This window comes from Lytechinus pictus, chromosome 12 (assembly GCF_037042905.1).
Source record: "Lytechinus pictus isolate F3 Inbred chromosome 12, Lp3.0, whole genome shotgun sequence".
NCBI lineage: Eukaryota > Metazoa > Echinodermata > Echinoidea > Temnopleuroida > Toxopneustidae > Lytechinus > Lytechinus pictus.
Genome location: NC_087256.1, coordinates 12380167 through 12406103, shown reverse-complemented (window position 1 = coordinate 12406103; position 25937 = coordinate 12380167). Strand labels below are relative to the sequence as shown.

At 33.7% G+C, this 25937-nt stretch overlaps 2 protein-coding genes across 3 annotated transcripts; one reads left to right on the top strand and one right to left on the bottom strand.

The window, feature by feature from the left end:
* The first annotated feature begins 6091 nt into the window (after positions 1-6091).
* Positions 6092-13742, top strand: LOC129273537 (RING finger protein 37-like). Its single transcript, XM_054910583.2, has 4 exons — positions 6092-6309; positions 7295-8740; positions 9364-9468; positions 11038-13742. The coding sequence occupies exons 2-4, from the start codon at positions 7378-7380 to the stop codon at positions 11262-11264; spliced, it is 1695 nt and encodes a 564-aa protein (XP_054766558.2). The 5' UTR covers positions 6092-6309; positions 7295-7377; the 3' UTR covers positions 11265-13742.
* LOC129273536 (PACRG-like protein) lies at positions 12117-24939 on the bottom strand. Of its 2 annotated transcripts, XR_010295231.1 has the most exons (8): positions 24591-24939; positions 21676-21743; positions 20245-20335; positions 19831-19965; positions 18648-18755; positions 18032-18112; positions 16701-17096; positions 13273-14402 (listed from the first exon to the last, which is right to left on the bottom strand). XR_010295231.1 is itself a non-coding variant. In XM_054910582.2 (7 exons), exons 1-7 carry the CDS (start codon positions 24762-24764, stop codon positions 17043-17045), a joined length of 711 nt encoding a protein of 236 aa, XP_054766557.2. In that variant the 5' UTR covers positions 24765-24939; the 3' UTR covers positions 12117-17042. The 2 variants fall into 2 exon arrangements, 1 of the variants encoding a protein (XP_054766557.2); XM_054910582.2 differs by having other exon boundaries at positions 12117-17096.
* Between the last annotated feature and the right edge of the window lie 998 nt (positions 24940-25937).

The following is a 25937-nucleotide window of genomic DNA, read 5'->3' as shown; positions in this document are numbered from 1 at the left end:
AATTATTTTTATTGCATATTTCCCGAGACCTTTCAAATGGGTGAACTTCAGAGCTCGATAGCAAAAAATCAAGCACATGAACCCATGTTAATTTTTGAATATTTGGAATAATGAGGTGCTCACTGCAAAATTGGGTGAAAATGACATGGATTTCATTTTAATTGTCGAACGTCCTTAAGTGTATGTCATATTCATTTTTCACATCTCAATGAGTTATATTAGAGGTTTTCAATTTGGATGATTTCTTATGATTTTTTATTGTTTAAATTCAACTGTATGATAATAATACTACAGTAAACTGATCAATAAACTGATACTATATTTATCAATCAGTGTTCCAAATTTTACTTGTTTTTTTTTATTTCAACTTGTCATTTTATGTACTTAGAAATCTGTGTCTGTTGCTTAGTTTCCAGGAAATTAAAACTTAAATTAAATTTCAAAACAACACCCACTACATACTGTACACACCCACACGCACACCCTCACACACACACACAGAAAAAAACCCAACAAAACAAAGCAACTAACACCCACCATTGCACATTGATTGGTGATATATGATAATGTTTGATTATTATTTCTTCTTTACTCACCAGTGTACTGCATAAATCTTAAAATTGAGGGTAATGATAGAGTACACCTATGGTATGATTTTGATAGGCTGCGCATCATAGTAAGATATCTGAAGTGACACCAAGCCATAAAGACAGATTTTCAATGAGGAATAAATCAGAGACGCAGGGTTTGAAGTCTGGAAAAAAAAAAAATCTTACAAACAGTATAATAATAATAATAATGAATCACAGCATTATGGTGACTTTGAAATACACATACAGACTCATCCACACAAAAAAAGTGCCTTCAGTGAAGTCTTATACGTAAACTGGGATGGCTTTGGACAAATTTTTACTATTTATATTATTATCTTCATTATGAACAGAGGAATTCTTGGGGGAATGTGGGGGTTAGCAAGTACCAATAAAGGGGACATCATGTTATATAGAATAACCTACTGTTAATTTTATTTCATGATTGGTTTTTTTTGGTCAGTTTGTCCAAAGTGACCCGGGAATTTAGGGTGACTTTGGACAACCATAAATATCCCATGCATAAGCACCTGTACAGCTAATTGTCCTAAGTAAACCTCCTTATTGGAGAACTTTGGAATACTATACAGTTTGTTTTTAAGGTGACAGGTGCCCTAAAAAATTTTTTTTTTAATGATTTTAATTTTTTTGTCTCCTTTGCTAGTTTCATGTGTGTACTTCATCATGCAACTTGTTTATCTCAATATTCTACCTCTTTTTTTTAATAAGAGGGGGGTTAAAACATATTTTCAATAAAATTCTCAAACCGGAAGTAGTATTTTACACACCGGAAGTGATTAAATCTGTCCCTAAAACCTTTGATACTGCCTTTAAAAAAATCAGAAAATCCCCAGATTTTTTTTGGCTGAAGCCCCAGATATTCCATGTAGCAAAGTGGACTACCACCCTCTGTTGGCCAAATAGGGAGAGCTACTGTATTGCACAATATGGCAGCGACTTCAAGTTACATACACTATGTGACAGACATGGCGCGTTACAAATGTTCGTTATTATTAGTATTATAGCCCTTTCTTTATCGTGATATTATACAAAATTGAGGTTTTTTTTAATGAAAAATGTAATAACTTGAGTTCTAATCATTGGATTTGCATGAAATTTTGTAGAATTGTGTATCTTGAAGAGTACAACAAAATAATGATAGTTTTTGTGCATGGTACCCCCAAAGGTGGAGTTGTGTAGAAAAGTCCTTTCTGAATTTCTCATTATCTGACTGTTTGTTTAATCCATAATTTTTACAATTCTACTCTGAATATTTCTTAAAGCCATCATAAATTCATCACAAAGAAGTCAGAGAATTAAATTAATCCCTCAAAACTTAAATTACACTCTATGTTGTGAAGTTATAACCATAGAAAGTTTATATAGAGAAAAATCATGATTTTTAAAGTCATGACTTTGAATGACCATATTTTGCTTATGCCTAAAGCTACTATGCCACAGTGCAAATTTTTGTGTAGATCAGCTCATAAGCTTTCCAAAAATATATGGTTTGTTGGGGTACAGGTACTTAGTAAGAATCCTATGCTTGATTATATACCCGTAGTCGTTTCCGCACGGTAATAGGGCACCTGTCACCTTAAAGTCTGAACAACTCCAACCTTTTTTTCAACAGCCACCATATAATGACTTGCAAGTACAATTTGTACATACAGAATATTTTTTTGGGGGTGGCATTTTATCTCCAAACTTTTGCTAACAATAAACATGTAAGAAATTTCATTTTAAAGGGGCATTAACAGACACGTGGTTGCACACTTTTTCTCAAGATTTCGTAATTCAATTTGATATTTTGATTTCTTATAAGCCTAAATATTCAAAATAGTAAATGAACAAATTTGAAAATGTGTAAAAACACGGCACTGCAAGTCTGCATGAATTTTCTGCGGATCTGTTACTTGCAATATTAGCAGAGTTAGTAGTTGACCAACTGGGTAAGTATAGTATTGTACCAAAATTTAGTTTTTAACTGTGCAAATAATAACGAGCCACAATACCTTTGAAGTTGTTCATGAAACAATTTAATGCTATTTTAAAGCAGACTTTCAGGTTGTATGCCAGGAAATAAATATACATATCTATTATCTAGTCGGCCAGATTAAATTACACTAGTTTAACAAAATAGTTGCCTAAATTACTTAGAATGAAGGTTGTTGTAAAGGTCAGCTTTTCACATTTGCAAAATATCAAGATGATATTGGCAGTCCCTTCTAAATGCCATATTGATGCCCCTTTAAACTGCATGAAAGAGAACACAACTTTCAACCTAAAAAACACTGCCCATTGGAAACAAAAACACTATATTCTTGGCCCTCTGTGTCATTAATATTGTAATGGCTAATTAGCTAGGTCTGTTTTGAATTTGACCAAGCCTCTAATGATGTCTTCTGGTTGTGGCAGCTTCTTTACCACCTGATCCAAGTCAATAGAGGAGAGATCTCTCTTAGCTGGCCAACAAACCTGTTCTTTCCTGTAACTTGCTGTCCTAAGAAAGTTTACAGTACTTCAAAGTCACCAGTAAGACTCGGAGCTGCCCAACAAAATATTTCACAGACTTCTTTCCTGTAAACTTCACAAGAACCCAGTTGCCTTGTTCAATATCTTTCTTTCAAATAGGCAATTCTTGCTCTATCCTCTTCACTCTCACCTCTAGATTCTCTTTCTATCTCACTTTCCTCTGATTCACTTTTAAACTCATTTTCATCTGATTCATTTTCACCTTCACGTTCCTCATGCATGCAGATTTGCTTTCGACTTCACCTTTCTCCGATTTCTTTCCATGAACTGGCTTTTTCTTGGCCACCCTACTAGATGAACTATCTGCCAACCCCCCCTTTCAACTTTCATTATGGCTTTCACTTTTTTTTCAGAAAGAGACTTGTCTTTGACCTCAGCAGCATAAACACTCTTTCCAGAAGCTATATGTACCCTTGATTTGACCTACACTTATTTTCAACAGCCACAAAATAATGACAACAGCCTTTTTAAGAGATTCTTCAGAATAGTTCTTGTAAATTCTGGCTCAATCTCTTCTTTTAAATGATCTCCCCATTGTTTAGATCCTTACTATCCTAAATATTCTATCCTTACTATCCTAACTATGCTCGCTACTCTGAAGAAAAATATAAAAATAGTTTATAGCTGTCGAACATTGGTACTCCTTTGATGTCCAAAGTCACCCCATACATGAAGACAAATCATGGGGTGAAATTGGACATGGCCCATTTTCTGATTTGCAAGGGTGGTCAGGTATCATGACTATACACGTGGGTTCATGATCCCTTTATGCTCACTATCCAACCTATCCAATAGGCTTGAGCTTCTGTTCTTCTATATTCTGGAGTACCAAAAGTTTGACAACCATAAAAATCAAGCATTTTATGGACCCTGCAAAGAAAAGTAAAAAATCATGTAAGGCAATGCAATATACAAGAGCACAATATCCATTCATAATATTCATAGATTCCCCTAAAATAAAATACTGGCCTTAGCAAAAGAAAAAAATGTAAATGAAACAATACTTTTTTAAAGTTGTGTCCAAACTCATCCCTGTGTCCAAAGTCACCCCAGTTTACGGGTATATTACATATACATCTATATACATGGATGATGTATATATATATATATATATATCTACACATGTATGTGGTATTGAATTGAATTGACACACACATACACACACCCTCACACACACACACACACACACACACACCCTCACACACACACACACATATATATATATATATACAAGGAAAAAGGATCGAGCTCCCTCTCAATTTAATCAATAACCTGAAAAAATATCAATATAATTGTATGGATTTTATTATTTCATTGATTGATTAGGCCTAAATTTCTCATGATATAAAAAACAAACACAGCAGAAAATCAATGCATTCATGCACTTACAAGAAAATTATACACTAAAAATAATAGCATATAATGAGAAAAATATATTAATGTGGGATCAATAGCAAGAGAAACACGGGAATTAAAAAAGATAGACATATGAGTAGGCCTATGTCATAATACACTTGAATATTGCCTTGAAACAAAGGAAATCCATTGAAACATGCAGTAAATCGATTTGCCTTAACTTAAAGGGATGGTCCGCCGGGCTGAAAATATTTTTATTTTAATACATAGAGTAGAATTCACTGAGCAAAATGCCGAAAATTTCATCAAAATCGGATAACAAATAATAAAGTTACTGAAGTTTAAAGTTGAACAATATTTTGTGAAAACAGTCGTCATGAATATTCATTAGGTGGGCTGATGATGTCACATCCCCACTTTCCGTTTCTTATGTTATTACATAAAATCATATTTTCATTATTTCATACTTATGTGAATAATATGTCTCCCTTATAATGAAATCAGTTGCAGCATATCTAAATTAAGCACTAAATCAGTTGTCAATCCAATTTTTCTAGTTCTTTGAGGAAAAAATTTGAATAAACCTAATTCAGTGGCGTACCTAGGATTTTCCAAAGGGGGGGGGGGGGCAAATTCTTCCGCCAAAAATTTTGACAAGCAAAAAAAAAAAAAGGTCTTCAAGTTTAAAGGAGGGGGCCACTTGTGGCTCGTCATGGATAAGTTTTGACTCGTCAGGGGGGGGGGCAGGGATAGAGTCCCTTGCATGTGTTGCGACTCGTCAGGGGGCAGACTGCCCCCTCCCCCCTTAGATACGCTAATGACCCAATTTCATATAATAAAATACAAAAGAACAAGAGGGGATGTGACATCATCAGCCCACCTAATGAATATTCATGACGACTGTTTTCACAAAATATTGCTAAACTTTAAAAATTAATAACTTTGTTATTTGTTATCCGAGTTTGATAAAATTTTCGGCATTTTCAGTTGCTCGATCAGTGAATTCTACTCTATTTATTAAGCTACAAATACTTTCAGCCCGGACCATCCCTTTTACACTTGATTTATAAAAAAATTGCCTGATCCCGATTCTTTGAAAAGTCACGTCCTGTCGTTCTTATTTTCAGAAACTTTACAGACCGGCAACTAGGTGTTTAAAAGAACCCCTACCATAGGGATTACAAATAAAACATACCTGTTAATGTTCAACTCAACCGAGACTTAATTGTCGGGAGAGGAGGGGGGTCGTTTTTCTAGCTAGAGGGCGTACCTAGGATTTTCCAGAAGGGGGGCAAATTTTTTGGAGGATATTTCGTCCGCGAATTTGACAAGCAAAAAAAAAGGTCTTAATTCAACCACAAATAAAAGATTTCTTACCACCAAAAAAAATTGACAAGCAAAAACAAAAAAAAGTATTCAGGTTAAAAAGAGGGGGAACACGTCTGTTTTCGTTGCATGTGACTCGTCCACTGAACTAGAGATACGTATTTCTAGTTCAGTGGACTCGTCAGGGGGGGGCAGGGATACGTCCCCTGCATGAGTTGTGACTCGTCAGGGGGGCAGTCTGCCCCCCTCTGCCCCCCCTTAGGTACGCTAGTGTTGAAGAGGTCAGAAGATGACCCGTGGCGACTCAATGGAGAAGGAGGATCGGGAATGAGGAAAGAAAGGGGGGGGGGGGTAGAAAGAGAAGAGGATCGTACCCCCTGTACCGGTACGTACGGGTTTTTGATTTGCGCTCAAAGACCTTGCGTGCGCTGCATGCACTGCATTGCATCACGCGCGGATACCGGATCGGAAATACAGGAGCAGACGACTTTCTTCATTTGTTGTAAGAATATTTGCCTCATATTTTTCACTAATAGCTATATGATAGACTATTACGATACTAGAATTTTCAAAATAATTCTTGTATGTTCTGGCACAAAAATGTAAAAGAATATGTCATTTTAGTATGATCAAACGTAGGATAATTAGTTTGAGAAGTTTGCAAGTAAATCTGGTCATATGGCCTAGGCTATGCCTATGGGGGGCATATTACAGGATCCCACGTATTGAGTTTGATGTAAGGTGTAATTGCGCAGTGGCAATAATAATATATGTACATGTACATGTACTTCACTCACACGTATTGCGAGGTTATACTTCGGGCTTCTCACTCAGTCGGACATCTCAGTCAAACACACACGTTGGGAGGGACATTGCCTTCATTTAAATAAAATGCCTGGAATATTGATTTCCTGCTGATTGATGGTAAATCAACCGGATGATCATATACATTTACAAAGATTAAAATCTTACAATTTATCACAAAATGTAAAACTTTTTTTAGCAAGGAAAAGATTTGCATGTAGGAAATTAGGATTATGCTGACATCTTTCTTCAATTTTTTTTTATGGAAAGCAGATAAGTTGCACAATGTTGATGGAACATTCGCTATGTGAGTGCGATACAATTAAAACCAGGCATGATGTGTTTCAATTGTATCGTGCTGAGCCTGAGAGATCAGCCCATTGCCAATCATTGCATTGCAACTTGCCTAAATGGCAAACCATGAATATGATACCTTACCTTTGTTTATCATTTTTGGTGCAGAACTTTGCTGATAGTGATAGTATACCTCCCAACTTATGGCTATGATGTATTTTTTTGTTAAATTTTCCAACCCACACATTATTTAATTATTTTCTCTTTTTTTGTAATTTCAGATCTAATTACATTCTACAGAATTTATTAATTTTACCATATAAATCTGATATTACGTTTTTTGGATTATGAAGAAAAAGTATTTAAAAAATATATTTTTCTTATTGCAGGTAGAAAAATGTAGCCACATTGTTATAGTCTAAGCAATAACAGGAGGACCTTCCATGAATTTCTTGCTGACATAACCCGAATAATGGCCATCAACTTCTGCAGTTTAGCGTTTGGAACAAAAGTTGCCTGTTCATCTGTGAGCTCAGATGGATATGAGGTTGAGAATCTACTGAAAGCTGGGAAATATGGTCAAATGAAAGGATTTCTTGCTGAATATTTCATCAAACCTCCTGTTACCATAACCTTCACTTTTCCATTTAAGATTGATATCTGCAGCATTATAATTGATCCAAATGTTGGCTCACAGAAATCCAGTGGGGTAGAGATATTTTCTGCAACTATTCCCGATGGAAAGGAGAGCTCTGGGATGCAGGATGAGGCAGATCGGAATGGGAGAAGTGAATCATTTGTAGTTTCCACAAATATTGGAAAGGGATACTGCAACAGTGCTGCACCACGGCTTATTTACTTTTCCAATAGGAGATATAGACCACTGCACAAGTTGCCTACCAAGTCACCTGACTATCAAGAGGGCATAGGAGATGTCCTGGTCAGGGACATCAGATGCTCAAGTCCTGCGTGTGTAAGAAATGTGAATCAGATAGCTATCAAGATCACAAGAGTTCATGGTGCTTCTGTTCCTGCCCTGAAAAAGGTAGAGATCTGGGGGCAGCCAGCAGTGTCTTGTGAGAAGCCACTCATTCAAAATATAATTCAAACTGCAGAACAACTTCAAGGATTTGGTGTGAAACAGAAGAAACCGTCCACCAGTACTAACTCAAAAAAGCATCAGCCATCTACTTCAAATGTTGAGAAGGAAGGTAGACCTGCTCGTGATAGAAAATTGCCAGCTTCGGATGAATGCCCTGAGGACTTTGTAGATCCGATAACATGCTGTATAATGGCCATTCCTATCCTCCTGCCATCCGGCCACACTGTAGACCAAGAAACCCTTGAGAAACATAAAAAAATTGAAGCAACTTGGGGACGTCCACCAAACGATCCTTTTACTGGTTTACCATTTTCTGCCGCCAGTAAGCCCATTCCAAACGTGAAATTAAAAGTTAGACTTGATAAGTTCTTGTTGACTGGTGGGGCTGCATTCAAGAATGTTCCCCGGACTGCTGGAAGTGCAAGTGAGAATAACTACGATTCAGAAGACTCGTCTAAAGCAAAAACGTCAGTCTTAATTCAACCAAAGCAAGAGAAATCTATCAATAATGGATTGCTGAACAAAACACAGGTACCAGTAATCGATGCACCACCCAGTGTTGGAAAAGAAGGCAAGAAACATGGAAGAAAAAGAAAGAGGCAAGATGATGGTGCAGAAACATCATATGTTAATGTACAATATGCCAACATTGCGGAGAAGAGATCCAAGGCTTATGGTGTTCATTTGTCTTCTAAAGATATGGCTTGGACCAGGGAAAATGAAATTCAGAAAGGTGAATATGATGATTAATGCGATCACTTTGAGGACTTATGTACAGTAGCTGTCATGTTATGAACAACATCTGCTTGTTGAAAATGTAATAAGCACAGTGCATCATGTTCATGCAATTTTTTCAGAGTTTATTTTTTTGTAAAAAATTTATGAGAGTCTCAAATCAATGAAATGTAGTAAATATGAATTAAAAAACCCTATAAAATCAAATTATATATTTTTTCTCTCAAATGATTAAAGTGTCCCATGAGAGATACAAGTTATTCGCTATTATTTGATTTCAGATTGTACCTTATGAGTCCAAACCATGTTTGATAAGAATGAATTTGTGTTCTGATATTTTCTCATGTGTTTTTGTGCTCATTCCAGGAAGTTGTGATGAATATCTTCCAACCCTGATTTTGTAATAAATGTTAAATTTGAGTGATGCTACGTTTACATGCAAGTATAAGAGCTTTTTTACTCTCATGTGAATTAAAGCTTTTTGTCAGTCCTGCTAAATTCACAGGCAAAATTTATTTGAAATCATGACTTCAAATCTATTTGCAGTCATCAGACACATTTTCACGCATTCGTATTTACCAAATCATGCTTTTATTAATAACATTTTCTTGTTCTTTGTAGATCTTGGACGCCATGAGAGAGCTGTATCTGGGAGTCTTGATGATGCACTTGCTTCTACTTTAGCCTCTCTTCCTTCTTACAATAAACCATCTGCAACATCAAAGGGTAAGAATGTCCAATCTCTCTTATCTAAGGGCATTGTGTAAGAAACTAAATTGCAATCAATTGTGAATACCAATTGCAAGTTTGCAATTTATAGATTGCTTTTGATTATTGCAACTCAATTTATAGTTGCGGATGCAGGAAGCAGATTGACAGTAATAAATTTGTAATTAATTGCAAGACTGATTTTGACCTTCATTTGATGTGTGATTGGTCGTTTCTTGCAATGCTTTTCAAATATTGCTGATCACTTCCATTCTCCGCCATGGCCAGCATATCTGTTCAACAATTTTTTTTTCAAAACTGTAATTTTAATGGAGGATTGATAGGTTTGTGTGTCCCTGAAGTATCCTGAATCCAAGACTAGAATCCCAATTCATTGAATTAAAAGAAGAAAAAAAAGCAAAAGGTGAGAAAAGGAAAATAAAAGGAAAAGAGGAAAAAAGAAGAAAAGAAAAAAAAAAGATACAGAAAAGAAATGGAGAAAAGAGAGAAGAAAAAATAAGAAAAGAAAAAGCATAAGAAAAAAAGAAAAATTAACAAAAACAAAAGGAGAAAAAATGAGAAGGAAAAAAAAGAAAGGAAAAAAAAGAAAGTAAAATAGGAAAAAAAAATGATGAAGGGAAAGAAGTTTCCATCCTCTCAAAGAAGGCTCCAAATCAAAGCAGTGGCAAAAATAGTCATTTTCTGACTGGTTGCCAACTCAATACAGAAGGAGAAAAATCTAAAGAGTAGGGGTGTGAGAGTTCAGCACTTTAGCTGATCTCAGCTTTATTTGCCTTTTGATTTTAGCTTAATTTCAGCTTATTCTAGCTTTCTAAGTTGTACAATAGTTTGGGAGATCTTTTAATATTAGCCTTTTCAACACTTTTCAGCCATATTCAGCTCTTTTTCTTTTGATTACTCAACATTATTTTTTTCTGCTGAATTATTGAATTTATAAAGGATGGTCCTTTGCACCCATTTTACTCACAAGAGGTTAATCTTTAGAAAATTGAGTCCCTCCCCTATATCTGTGTGGTAATAACATACAGGTTTCAATTCATAATCTCTATGTAAATAGAGATTTATGCAAATATTTTTTTTGTCTATTTCATATCATAAGTTTTATTCAATCCCACTTGTTTAAAAATGCATTTGTTGTTTCCACAAGTAAAAGTCAAGTACTATAAATGAAAAATCCCAAGTGCTTGTGACAAGCAATTGAACAAGTGTATCAAGCTTGGCTACAGAGACATGAAGAGAAATGTCAACAATGGCAGGTCGTTGCTTCAAATTTAAAGCTTGTTTAAAAATTTCCATATCATTAGAAATTTACATAGCATATAATTTCAGAAAATTGCAAATTCTTTTCATGTGAAATTACATAACAAGGGGAGCTTAGAATTGTAATTGTAGGATGGTAAATTTCACACTAATTTATAGTCAGGTGTCTTGACGAAATACTGTACTAGTGCTCGATTTATTAAGTATATTGAAGGAAAGCAGAAATGCATTATTAAAATAAAAGAAGTGGTTAGCTTCAGGACTGGTTGAAAAAAGCAATAACAATCTGTATATTCCACTTGACAGATGCAGCTGTACAAAGTTCAGATGACCATTGTGTGAACTGTCAGACATCATTCCTGGATTTAGAGACCAACATTTATACAATGCCTTGTGAGCATTTGATTTGTCGTAGCTGTACGTCTACTAAGACTGATGGGATTGATTGTTGTCGATGCAAAAGGACTTATAAGACATCACAGTTATCTAGGGTACACAAGAAGATTCATAGTTCTTCTATAAATGTAGTTTGATAGTTATTTTGGGGAATGGGGTTGTATTTCTTTAAGTTTTTTTTCTGTTGGTGAGAACCACTTCATTAATTGAGTGATGATGAAAAGGATTGCAAGCCAAATCTTTTTTTTTTAATCTCCTGAGTATTAAAGCTTTTTCCTTTTAAATCAATGAGCATTTTGTTGAAAAAAGTAACAGGAGCATGATTAGATATCATTAATGACCCATTGTTGAGAGGAATTTACCTTTATTTATGTAATTTTATCACAGCTGAAAAATATCTAGGCAACAAACATACATGTCCATCATCCCTATTTAATGTGAACCATCCCTGTTCTGGTGAAAAGGGACTGCCTATTTTTGAGAAAAGGGTATCTGAAATACCACCTTTTATAATTAATTTCATGTTCATTTTTTGTGAGAAAAAGGATGAAAATTAATGTTCAGGCAGCTTTAGAATGTCCATATTATTTGGATGCAGCTAGGATAAGAAAACCTTTTAAAATATACTTTTTGTTTTTGTTTAAAGTGTGAAAGTAAAATTACAGCAAAGGTACATTTGTGTTGTTTTAAGGTATTTGTTAACTACCACTGTTGAAAAATATTTTAAGAGAGTAATGTTGATGCTTCAAGATATGAAGTTGTTTTGACAATAAATTGTATGTTAACACTTTACCCCCAAAATAGGAACATAATGTGTCCCCATTTGAGGTTTCTTCCATATAATTGACAGTTTGATATTCAGAAAATAACATACACATGATTCTTATTCCCAACAGTATAGGAGAGTATAATATTTTAAGTGTATTTCCTACTTGTGATTATGAATTATTAATGAATTAGAATTGACCAAAATTATAACGAGAAATGCATTCTTCAAGGTATGTACTTTGTAATAAACTTTATTGCAACGACAACTGAAAGAGTAGAATATTAGACTCTTACTTTACATATGTAGGCCATATTTATCAAGTTTGCTACATAATATTCTAACAATTTATTATACAAGCATAAAATAATTCACAAGTTACAAAGTAATAAAGAATTCCAAATGAAAATAGTGTCTTCTTACAACTATTGGAATTATCCATTGATTTCATGCAAAGAGTTAACAATAATTTATGCTAGGTTCCACTCCTGATCTCTCATCTCAATCAGCCACGATCAAGTAAATTTTTTGGCTTGGGTTGTCTTTTTTGTCAGTATAAATTGGGATCAGTCGACTAATTCACATCGTTACGTCTCCCTGTATGAATATTTGGAATGTTTGAAATATGGGTATAGGAGGCAGATTAAGGTAGTTTTGACCTGAATTATTGATATCTATCCTATCATCGCATTAAACTGACCAAGTTAAAAAGTAATTTGATAAATTTAAAGTCCCGTAGTGGGAACCAGGCATAATCAACATTACTCTTATCCACAACATATGTAACTAGCCTTTTAATAAGGTTATCAACAGCGTAGGAAATATGAGTGACGGGCGACTTTGCCCTCATAACGGCCCAAATCACCTCTAAAATTCCCCCAAATACATACCATTCTTTCTATAGTCGCCCCAAATTCTGTTCCAAAAAATATTTGAATATTAATTTAAAAAATCAACATTCTAACTGTGGCAGAAGAATAATATTTGCTTTTACTGCATAATTATTTTTACCCCTAAAAGTAGCCCTTCAAATGAAAGAAATAGCCCCCCCCCCCTTCTGAAATTGCTCCAATATGAAAAATTAGATTTAATTTTCACCAGCTGAAGGTGATTTCTCTTCTTTGTAGATTAACTTCTTGGTATCTAAATGCAAAGTTTATTTATTGCAAAATTTGATGAGGGTTAAATGAAATTTAGTCTTCTCTTCTGAAATACCAGGAAAAATCTTATTTATAGCAGAACTTGCCACCAGTTGACAGACCCAACTTAAAAGCTTTATGAAACATACAGACTGCACATTCATACAATTTCAATAAGCTAGAGTTCGACTAATTGCATTGATCACAGCCTTACTGTACACAATTATGTGATCAGCTTTAGGGGTCGGGGTGACTGCCCCCAATATAATTTTTTAAGGAGTGAAAAAAAAAGGTAGAAGAAAAGACTTGTCCTGCTCATATGACTCTTAACCCCTATTATTAAACTAAATTAAAATTCCTGGGTGGTATCTTTTTACAAAGAGTTACAGTAAGTGTGACACGCCTTAAGTACAGACGAGCACAAAATATTGCCGCATGCTACCAGGAATTTAAGAGCGACACAAGTCACACTAAAATCTTTGTGAAACTCCCCAGGGTGATTAAGCTAGGCTTATCAAAGGATTGATGAATATAACCTCTCTATTGATCTATCACTGTATTCAAAGTTCTTTGAATATGCACGTTTTCACTTACACGACAAAGTTTTTTGCTCTGTAATCAGCTGGTACTTGTATTATTAGTACATTATTTAGGAATGATATTTAAATTGAATTTATTGAGTTGATCGACTACATAAAATGAACACAATGAAATCTATTGTTTGGTACTTTCAGTTAAATACATGTGTTTATGACAAACATAACATGAATATCAGAAGGCATACAAGGATGGCATAATTACAATCTTGGATATATCTCTAAGAACTGCATTGTTAATAATTTCACATATATTATGACATATGAAATAATCTTTTTCAACAATTACAAAGAAATATCTAAATATGAAGAATTTACATATTCATGACACCAAACAAACATTTGGGGAATACCTATAGTACAGTATGTCTATGGCTTTGTGATTCTAAATCAGCACTCTTGGCTTGTATTCTGTTCTAACTGGATAACTGAGGCTGACTTCATTCCTGAATACTTCCTTACACTCTATATTTGAAACAAACATACATAATAACCAAACTGTGAAACCAACAGTCACAAGAACTAGGGGCTGGGGTTCCTGATACATGTAGGTGAAGGAACTTTCTTCTGACACTTTTGGTTATTAGTGTTGTACAGAACACAATTTATGAACTATTTTGATTATACATGTTATAGTCATACAAATACAAAACTTTGTCATTAGCAACCAATTACTGTACAATGCATCAACATCAATTCTTGATAGGTTTTTACCAATTCATTGGCTTAGTGTGATAAATGTAACTAGTATAGTTCATAAAATGTTTGGGTGGCCTGAATATGACATTGTTTCATATATGCAATTGGGCATTTTCACCACAGATGGACACAGAGGCGAAAAAATCAAGTTGATATTCATGTCAAATGTTTTAATAAAACAAGACCTGAAGTTTGTGAGACAAAATTTTTTTCTGACTCTGGCAGCCATTTTTTATTTCAAAATGGCTGCCAAAGTATGGATACAAACTAGTGTTGAAAATAGTATATTGATACATATTTTGTTTTGACAGATTTTTAAAGAACAGGTTTGATCATGATGTTTTCGCCTGTGATTTAGCTTGCTATTATAACACTTTTTAAAATCCCACAGAAAGAAATACCAGTAATTCATTCATCTGATAAAAAGACATTGATGAAGTATGTGATATGGTATGTAATGTCAGTTACCGAAAACATGAACTTTTTTTTCTCATTTCCTGGAAAAAAGGATATATTATATGAAACTTGGTAGATTTCCTCTCTAGGTAACACCCCTCCCTTCTACACCAAAATTAAAGATTACCAATTAACAATGAAGCCATAGGGTACCATTAAATATATGTAATGTCAGTTACCAAGTGGAAAATGTAATGTCAGTTACCGAGATGTAATGTCAGTTACCATGATAAAACGTTGGTTACCAATATTGAAATGCAAATATGTGGTCAATTTTATGGTGAAGAAATATTGCATACTTGTTATTTAAGTCTTTCACTTTAAAAGTCACACCAGAAGGAGCTTGCTATTGACTTTTAAAAGGTATAGTTCACTAGGAATACTATATGAAATTATGAAGGAAGTTGCATTCCCATCGTGCAAAAAAAAATTACTATGAATTTGTTTTGTACATGCACTTACCAAGTACCTATTTGTTTGTATCAGACAATTTTTTGTTTGGTTTTCGGGGGGGGGGGGGGGTAGGGGGTACTTTTCCCAACCTATTGCCTAAATCTGCAACATTTTTTAAGCTTAACATTGTGATGAAGGGGATTTCCAGGGTCCGTTTTTTTAGTTTCTATGATTTTTTTTAGCATTGCCTCGCTAAAAGTAAATTCCTGGTTTTTATACCTGGTAGTAGTGTGGATGTGTGATACAATTTTGTTTTTGGTTTACAAGTATAGATGAAAAGTGAAATTTGACAGTTCTGATCAATGTTGCATGGATCTACTAAAACTTTTTTTTTTTTCTAATTTACAAATAGTTCAGTTTCAGTTTAGAAGCTGGAGTTTATTTTTTGTTGACAGCTTAAAAAAGAAATTAGCAAAGAAAATGATTAAACAAATTATGAAGAGAATTGAAATCCGACAGATATGAACAAGCATTGCTTGCACTGACCAGAATAGAAATCAATAAAACTACATGGCTGCATGAGATTCGGGGGAGGGGTACGTGTAGCCTAGGGGAGGAGACCCTTATTCATTTTGCCTTTTTTGAGGGGAGGGGGAGGTTGGAGAAGGAAAAGGTTTAAAAAGTCAATATAAAACTGATGAATATATTATGGGTGTATAGTCAGAAAAATCCATGTGTACAGTCAATGCAATATTAAATTACTATAGGAAAACATGTAGCTGCTATGACCCCTCCCCCCCCCCCCCGAGTAAGTAAAACATACATTTCTTATCTTTTGATAATTAAAAATGTGAAGAAAATAAGAAAATTATGCCTTTGAAAATCATATAGCACTGGTAAATGTTAATGTGTATTGTCAATTACCGACAAGTAATGATGAAAATGTTCAAATCAAAGAAAGGAATTAAGAAAAAGATTTTTTTTTTTTCATTGAAATGTTCCTAGAAACTTTGGTATACTTCCACATCAAGCTCACTTTAATGTGAAGCCCTGCACAGAAGATGCAATGCAATGATTCTACACATTTGACTTCAATGTGTTATCTCTATGGCAAATTAAGTGTAATGTCAGTTACCGTAATGTCAGTTACCAGCATGGTTGTGGAAAAATTATCATAGCCCCCAAAAGACAAAAACGAATTGTTTAATATTTTGACACATCTTAACCTAGTAATGGAGGTATATTTACATATTCAAATTATTACTCTATCTACTCAGGGACATGAGATATTTCAATTTTAATGAACACCCTGAAATTGCATGTCCTTTTGCGTAATGTCAGTTACCGACACATTTTTGCTTGCTGATGCGTAAAAAAATGTGGTTACATAGGAAAACTTAGTATCAGAGTATACAGCAAGGTTCACTTTATCAACTCTATCAAAAGCAAAATCCCATCATTTGTTGTTTTTGAGATACACACAATGAAAGGTGTGAAAACATTGTGCCGTGTAATGTCAGTTACCGTGAAAATGCCCAATTGGGTTTTATTTTTAATAAGTGATATACTAAACCTGAGCCTAACATTTTATTGTCATATTCAAAAGGCGTGACTCGGTTTCAAACTGGTGTTGAAGTTCAATTGAGTTTAAAGGCTCCCCCCACAAAGTGCTCTAGGATATGATTGCATTATTTTCAGATTCATTATACATGTATTTCAAAGCATAAAGAATACAAACTCGGTATAGTGATACTATATGTACATGCTCTAAAATAAATATCGGCAAACAAGCAAGCTATTGCCTCAGACTGCAAGCTTGCAGGGACGGAATCCTCTTTGATACCAACATCTCTTGAATTAGTCAGTTCAGGTAATCGATGTATAGGTTGGAATCTTGGACTTGATTATAGGTACACTCTCCTGTATCAACAAAAGAAAGCAAATATTATTAATGATTTAATGGATACAACTTTGCATTGAGTTAGTAAATTAGAATTATGAAATGATATAGCATACTACATACAGATGGGTGTTTCATAAAGCTGTCTGTAAGTTAAGAGTGACTTTAAAGATAAATGCCAGTTGTGGTAATGATTTCAAAATGAGTTCGTACAGAATCCAATGAAATGACCACCAAAGTGTCTGTATAAATAAAAAATATGTGCCAAAGAATTCTGGAAGAAATTGTGTAATTGCTGAGAAATTAGCAAATAAGCACAGGATTTGGGGTCAAGCGTCAGGCCGACATTCAAAGCAATAATAATACACTGTCCCACGTGCGCTTATCTGTGTTGGTGATCTTCAGTGTGAACATTTTTCAGCGTAAATTTCAAGATTTCACAAAGTTCAGTTTATGTAACTGTACCAGATCTAGATCCTCGATGATATAGTGACAATTAAGCCTGGTTTTACTGACTTTCTCGTGAAATCAGTGTTTACTGCAACTACTTTCATTCATCTTTAAGAACGAGTGGTGAACCTTTCTTATGCGGGATCATTCATTGTGCCATCACAGGTTCCTAGAAATAAAAAAAACTTATGAAACTAAGTTTTTGTAGGAATACACACTCTGTAAGAGCTGGCCCTTAATCTAATAATAAGCAGATACAGGTTCATGTGCCCCAAAATGGAATTTAAGGTGATCTCCTGATTACAATGAAACTTGCAAATACTACTTGTAAATATACAGTTTAACAGCAAAAAAAAAAAAAAAAAAGAATAATAAACCTTCCAGTTTGGCAAGTTCTGTAATGTTTTTTCTTCATAGTCTGCTTGACCTTTGTTCCTACATTACATATATTCACTTTTTTTCCCCCAAAATTAATTATAAGAGGGGTGGGGTCGCTTTTACTTACCCTTCCACAGTTTTGTTCTATTTCTTGTAGAGCTGAGTAAATTTTTTCCTTGAACTTCTTATCATTCTGGTGCTTTGATAGCTACATGTATAATAAAGGCAATTAAGGTGTGAAAATAACATGAAGACAAGATTTTTTTTTCTCACATCCGATCAACAGTAAACATGTCAACTTTATACAAAATACTTTATTGAAATCAACATATAATCTGGTATAACACTAGTAATTGTCAGTAAACATCTTTAAAAGTACAAGAGAACTTTACGTATTATCATTCTTTGTGATCTTCCACATCTACCATCCTAGTGATCGATTCTGCACAACTGGACCATGTAGTGTGGATATTGGGCTTTCACCCTTTTGGTCCAAGTTTTATGGAAGAAAATCTCTATATAGTAGTATTAGGAATATGAGCAGTCATCAGGTTTCCGATCAAGAGTTAAGCACTAACTTTTCTCAAAGGAATATAAGTATTAAGCTCTGATTTCATCCTTATCTTTTATGTAATGTTTCTATATCCCTTTTTTGTTTCTTGTATGTGTAGCATCTTGAGTTACAATTATGAGATCTGATCACAATCTTTAAATAAATAAAAAATCCTGATATTATTACTTACATAGGAAAGTACTGACTTGAGATGTGAGTTAAGATGAGGACCAACTGCTCTACTGAGGTCAACTAATGCAACAACTGCCCCAAGATATACAGAATCATTGCTTGAACCCTAATAATAGAATTTAAAAAATCAGAATATAAATTGGACATTATGATTAAAAACATTACTTGATAAATGTACATGGAACTAAATATTGTGATGGGAAAGAATTTATCAGAGATTCACTTACAACCATAAGGCTGAATTGCAAAGTCATCTTTACAATTAATAAAACTACGAAATACAACCAGACATAAATAGGTTGACAACCATAGCAGAACAGAGAAACGATTTTCAACAACGTTACACAATGCATGTATACATGCAATTAAAGATTATAATGGTAATTTATTAATTAAAGATTCATTTGAACTGAAGCCATATGACTGAATTGCTGAGTAATTTTTACAATGAATAATGCACACAACTAGACTTCAATAAATCAGCAACCATATTTTCTTGCAAATGGAATTAACTATGTATGAGTTGGCCAATCTAAAAAACGGTATGTGATAATGTTCCGGTAATGTTTTTTCAATCTGGTGCTCAACAAAATAAGTAACTGCAGCATGAATCTATGCTAACAAAATAGTTCTTATATTTCAAACTTTATGTAATGAAATCAGCCCAACTAACAAAATGATCCTGTTTTAAGAGAAAAAAAAATTATGATTCAATATCAAAGGAAGATAGCACAATTATATTTTGGTGGATACATTGTCATGTCTGTACAAGAACACCCTGAACACTACTTTTGTGTATTGTGTTTTTGCATGCATGCAAAAACACCCTTAGAAGCACACATAAGTGCATTGCATAAGGGTGTTTCTGAACCGACAATGATATATGACTTAAGGAAAAGAGAGATACAGATGGAAAGAAAGGGATAGATAGACAAGAGAGAGAGAGAGAGAGGGGGGGGGGGGGGGCAACAGACAGGACAGATTGATAGAGACAAACACATGGAAGGAAAGTAAATGACAGATGGAGAGAAAGAACGAGGGAGAGAGAAAAGGTGAGAAATAGAAAAGAGGAACAGAGGGAGAGTCTTACAGAGAACTTACTGGGAGGTAAAGAGAGAATGCAAAAGAGAAAGATAGGGGAATCTTGATGGAAGGCAGGAGAGATCTCAAAAGAGACTCACCAAGGCTGCACGGAGCGGTGGAATAAGCTTGGAGAGAAGGGGTACAGCTTTTATATCTGCATCTGATACTTGGAGCAACTCTTTGAAACCTTGCTGAGCCACAAACTGGTATGGATGTTTGAATTCCTTCAAACCCTGCAAGAATGAATGTAATCTTAAAGTTAAAATATCGGAAAAGGGTAATATCTAATTTATTATCATTGTATTAACAATTTGTAATGAACATATAAAAAAGACGAATCATAAGAATGTTTCAAGGTAAAATTTGACTCTCTTCCATCATTATCAAGTCAACCACGACCCACCCTTTTCTTAAACATATCTCTTTTCTTCTTCCATTTCCTCTTCTTTTTCTTCCCTTCCTTGATCCTGTAAAGTAAGAACACATGAAACATAATGGAAGACATTACTTACCTCTGCTAGTGTAAGCAGTACTGGATCAAAAGGAATATCTTCTGGGTTACTTTCCCATTGAAGTTTATGCTTCACTGAACCATGCACTAGCCTGCAAAATGTGTGAACAAACACACAGATCAATAACTAATTTATATGAAATGCATTCAATTGTTTTTTTTTAAGTTTTATCTTATCAAGTCAAACAGCAGTAAAAAAATATTGAATTCCTATTTCAAAAACATACAGTACATCAACTATACAAATAATTGATTACTCTCCAATAGTTTTCTTTACATAAGAATCTCAAAACAATTGTTTCAACTTTATTTATGTACAGTATTATGAAATCAAACTTGGTTTGGGAACAAGTTACAATGAAATATATTTCCTTAATTCCTTTATTCTTGAATTTTCAAATTTGCACTTTAAAACAGTACAAATTATATCCAAACCGGTAGTAAAATATTCACAGATGAAATCACAAACTTGAGAAAGTCACTGGTTGCATGAAACCTACATGTACATGCATGGAGTTAAACTCCATGCTACATGACTATGAAAGTATTGTGCTTATACCTTTGGTAATTGAAATGACAAATCATGGAATTAGAGAAAATTGCTCCACAAATTTACATAGTATACCACGTTATTCATTGATAATATGCACAGTTCATTTTATATGAAAATGGTTTAATTAAAACTTCACGTTCTACATTATCAATGAGCATGGAATTATGATATCCAGTCTCATTTTAAATAGTACGTATGTATATCCTGAACAAATATGTTGAAATACATCAGTTTAATATTGATATCAAAGTCTTAATATGATTTTATAAAATATCCTACCACAATAGGACTGTGCTGTTTGTGCAAGTGTACATTATGATGATAATCCCAAAATATCACAACCAAATACTCAAATAATAATACTGCATGAAATTATGTAATTTTAATTCATAACATACATTGTGTATTCATCTCTCATAATGTAGTACAAAATAAAAATGAGAGATGATAATTTCAGACACCTATAACGGTAAAAACTGAGAGCCATAAATCCTAAAAATTATTCTTGATCCAGTTCAACAAGGGAGGGATATGGTAATATAATAAGTACTCCACCCACTTAACCTGTTGACTACAGAATTCTGTCCTTACCATAGGCTTTGTTGCGAAACCACCCGGTTCGAATAGACAATTGGCTCATATCTTTCCTCCTGCATTTCTATTTTATATCTACCGGTAAGCTGAGTAAAGCAAACATTGCAAAGGTTGCATGTAATTGATTATAAATTCACGAGGGAAAAACCTTCTTGTGTACAGTTTGTGAACATGGAACGCCAAATATGTTATATTGTAAGTATCCTGCAAAAAAACGTTCTGAAGACACAACGTTTCTTCAATCAATGTATTGTACACTTATGAACACATTTTTTTGGATCATACCTGCAAGGTACCCCTCCACTGACATACACAGTCTCAAATGCTGATTTCGCCTTTTTCTGGTTTGTGAACTGAAATTGGTAAAAAGAGAGGTAAGATTAGAAATAGAGGATTGAATTGGACCACAAAAATTTCTGTCTGTTTTGTGTATCCCATAGATTGTTGTACATACAAATCTAGGAGACTAGGACTAGCAGAAGCTGGTGGCGGAGCTACAGTGTACTTGTGTAATTGTTATGACAGTATTTGCAAATGTATTTTAAACAGAAGAAAACAAGCTCAATGTACTTGAAATCAAGAAAATCAACAAAATTTTAAGCCAAGTGGTTCTTAAATTATAGCCTCTGAATGGCTAATAATTTGTTCTTGTTCTGGTCTAGTAAATTATTAGTGATTATAAGGAATCCTATCATCTGTGAAGGATGAGATTTCTTGAACAGACAGAAAATTTCAGTCTAAGTTTAATATCGGTATGATGGAAGAAGGTACAAGGAGATAGGGGAAAGGGTCGCACAGCCTCAGAGGGATGGCTGAGATCTATTGTTTCTCTCCACTATTGAAAAACAAACAAAAGTATTCGATCAAGCAACTCTCTAAAAAACAGCAAAAAATTGAAATGAATGTTTCAATGGAAACTCAATTTATTTAGGTGTTTTTTAAATTCATATTTGCTTCATAACCAAAATCAAATCAGATAAAGCTGGGTTGAAACTATTAAATTTTGGCTAAGTTTTAAGAAATTAACCCCTCTCTCAACTTAGTTCTATTTTTGATTTGGTCTTGCTATTAAAAGTTAAATCCAGGGGGGGACACATCCGGCCCGTGGCCTCCCTTTTGAAAGCCATAGTCTTTTTTTAGTCAATATTTTTAATGTAAATATGCTGTTCTTACACGAGTGTGCCCCCCTCTGAAAGTTACAGCATATATTTTGAATGGGAAAATGCCGTTCATACACAAGTGAGGAACCTTTTTTTTTTGCTTGTCAATTTTCATGTGGACGAAATGACTTCCAATTTCGGAGAATCCAGTAAAATTTTTGTTTTTTTTGCTTGTCAACTATTCCTCAGGAAAATTTGCTCCCACTTTTGGAAAATCCTCGTTAAAACCGACAATAAATCTCCAACCATTGGCATTATAATAACATTCAGAAGATCAAGTGTTAAATGGCTGCAGCACAAGAAAATTTGATTAGCATTAAGATCTAGTTCAAGTCAACTGATGAATAATGGTGACAAAAATCTTAAGTCTCTAAGTCTAATTAAAGAACATTTAATTTTCTTTTCAAATCTCAGTCCACGCCACGGCAATGATCAGTCAAACTCCTACAGTTTGGCAAGTGGCAACACTATTAGTATTTCATTGAAGAAGAAATTGGAGAAATGTCAACCAATCCATGCATAATCTGTTCAATAATGTATACTCTCCTTTTATAAATTTCTTTCATACCATCTTTTGGTATTTAAAAGTTCATGAAAGACTGTCTTTGATGACTCAAGACAACGCAAAAATTGCAGTCTTCATATTCTTTTGACTTTGACATATAGTCTGATTATGCCATGGTCTAGAGTGGTACTACTGTAACTACTAGTTAGGCATTTTGATTTTTGTGGGGTATGATCACTATGATGGATTTTGATATCAATTCAGCATTTCATTTTCAGGCTGTATGGCATAGAAAACATCTATCTAAGTTCTAACTGTTACTTGTTACTTATTAGTATAATAACAATTAACAAGTACCTGGTCAAGGTCAAGTACCCGATGCGTTTATGCCCAGGAGGGCCCTGCATCGTATACATCCAGATCCAGTAGTAGTATAGTCACGTATTGTATTACCGGACACTATTATGATTCCGGACGCGCATATTACTGCGTTCGAAAACAATTTCGTACCGTAAGACTTCCGCGATTCAATTTCACAGAGCAATACATAGAACAGGATTGCAAACAAGGCAAAAAAATCAAACTTTTACCTTATTTATCTCTAAAATGACAGAAAATGCTTGAAATATCAAATAACATAGTTTTGCATTAACAATTGATATATTTTCAACGGAAATATGGGTCTGATCTGCCGAATTTCAATCTCGTCCGCTCCTTCGATCGAATGATGAGGTGTGGTGTATTGTGGGTGATCGTCGACGGCTAGTTCTCAAGGTACCCGTGCGCGAGGTTTACCGTGAGTATAGCCGTCGACGATCGGCAGCGCATCGATAGAACTTGATGAACGTCACGATACGAACGAGCATAATATTGGAAAGTTCAATGAAACATGCATCTAACAAGAAAAAATAAAATAAGTTATCAAACACGAATTTATTACCAACATCTGCTCAGAATTGATATAAAAACAGCAAACAAAAACTTAGAATTTACTCATGATATGATATAAGAAGAAAAAATCACACAAATTTGTTCTAACATCATTATAATCAAGAATATCTTTACCCGTCCGCGTCCGGAATCATGATGTAATTTGTCACGCACGAAAATAACTGTTTTTCGTGGAGGGGTATGCGGCAAGTGCGATGCAAAGAAAATGGTTGGTAAATATAAAATAATTTTACCATATTCATAATTTTCAGAATATTTGGAATAGCAAGTGTGAATTTTTCTTGATTGTATTTCCTCTAGTTGTCATTTTTAAAGCACTGAAATAAAGGTGTCCGGCAATAGGATACACTGCCATAGTGTTAGTTACTAGTTAGTGTTACTGTTAGTCTGATCTAACTAAGACTCTAAGTTTCTATTTTTTCTAACTTTGTCTTTAGATCTAACTTAGAATAGATCTAATTTTTTTAGTTAAGCATAATCAGCTGATAATGTCTAGAATTCATTTTAATCAAGTCTATACAAACCCCGCAAAAAAAAGCTGAACCATAACACTATATTATTATTAAGTTAGTTGCCTCACTCACTGGATCAACTGTCTTAGGATTTAGCCTTTGCGAGGGTTTAGCGGCTCCAGACCCGAAAGCTCCCCCAGAACTCCCCGTGCGTTTTCCATCGCCTGCTTGATTGGTAGATTTTCCCCTGCTGTCTTTATTGTTCGAAGTCGTTTCCTTCTTCTTTGGAGGTCCAAATGTAGACATTCTGCTGTAAATTGTTATCTCCAACAGATTCAAACAATATATTAATCTGTTATCTTTAATGGAGTCGAATTTAAGTTTAAATTCAACCTCAATTTCAGCCTTCACAAGATCTAGTTTTTTTTTAGGGCAGGCCTTTTCTTGCTAGCTAGCTCACGTCACAAAACCACCGTAGGTCGAAAGTTATATTTCACAAAACTTTATTGTTGAATCCAGCGAGAGTGCGCGGAGCGGATCGGAGAGCTCGCTACTACTCATATGCTACTGCTAGAACGGCTAGAACTTATGAGGCGCCGAATGTACCAATATTATATAGAACAATTATTTGTTATATAATCATTATTTATTAAATAATAACTATTATTTATATATAATTTACATTTTATTTGTAAATAACTACTATTATATAAAATATCATTTCTAATTATTTATATATAATTCCAAGTAATACTTCATTATTTGTAAATAATAATAGTTCGACATTCCATTATTTATAAATAATGATTATTTGTTTTTCATTATTTATAAATAATGATTATTTGTTTTTCATTATTTACAAATAATGATTATTTGTTTTTCATTATTTATAAATAATGATTATTTGTTTTTCATTATTTATAAATAATGATTATTTGTTTTTCATTATTTATAAATAATGATTATTTGTTTTTCATTATTTATAAATAATTTGTTGAGTTTTCCATTATTTATAAATAATGATTATTTGTTAAATAATGAAAACGTCTACTTCATTATTTATAAATAATTTTTTCGAGTGCACCATTATTCTCATTATTTATAAATAATCATTATTTAATGTTCGAGTTTTCCATTATTTATAAATAAAGATTATTTGTTAAATAATGAAATATCTACTTCATTATTTATAAATAATAATTTTGTTTCAATATCCATTATTTATAAATAATCATTATTTATAAACAATTTTTACAGTTTGCCATTATATACAAATAATCATTATTTATATACAAATAACCATTATTTATTAAATAATGCCATTATTTATTAAATAATGCCATTATTTATTAAATAATGGAAAACTCGCTATAACATGCAAATGTGGGACCGCCCATGATATGAATATTCATGATGCGATTTCCTTTTTCGTGATTTTTCTTCACAAATTTTTGTCCATTTCCTCTTCATAATGACATT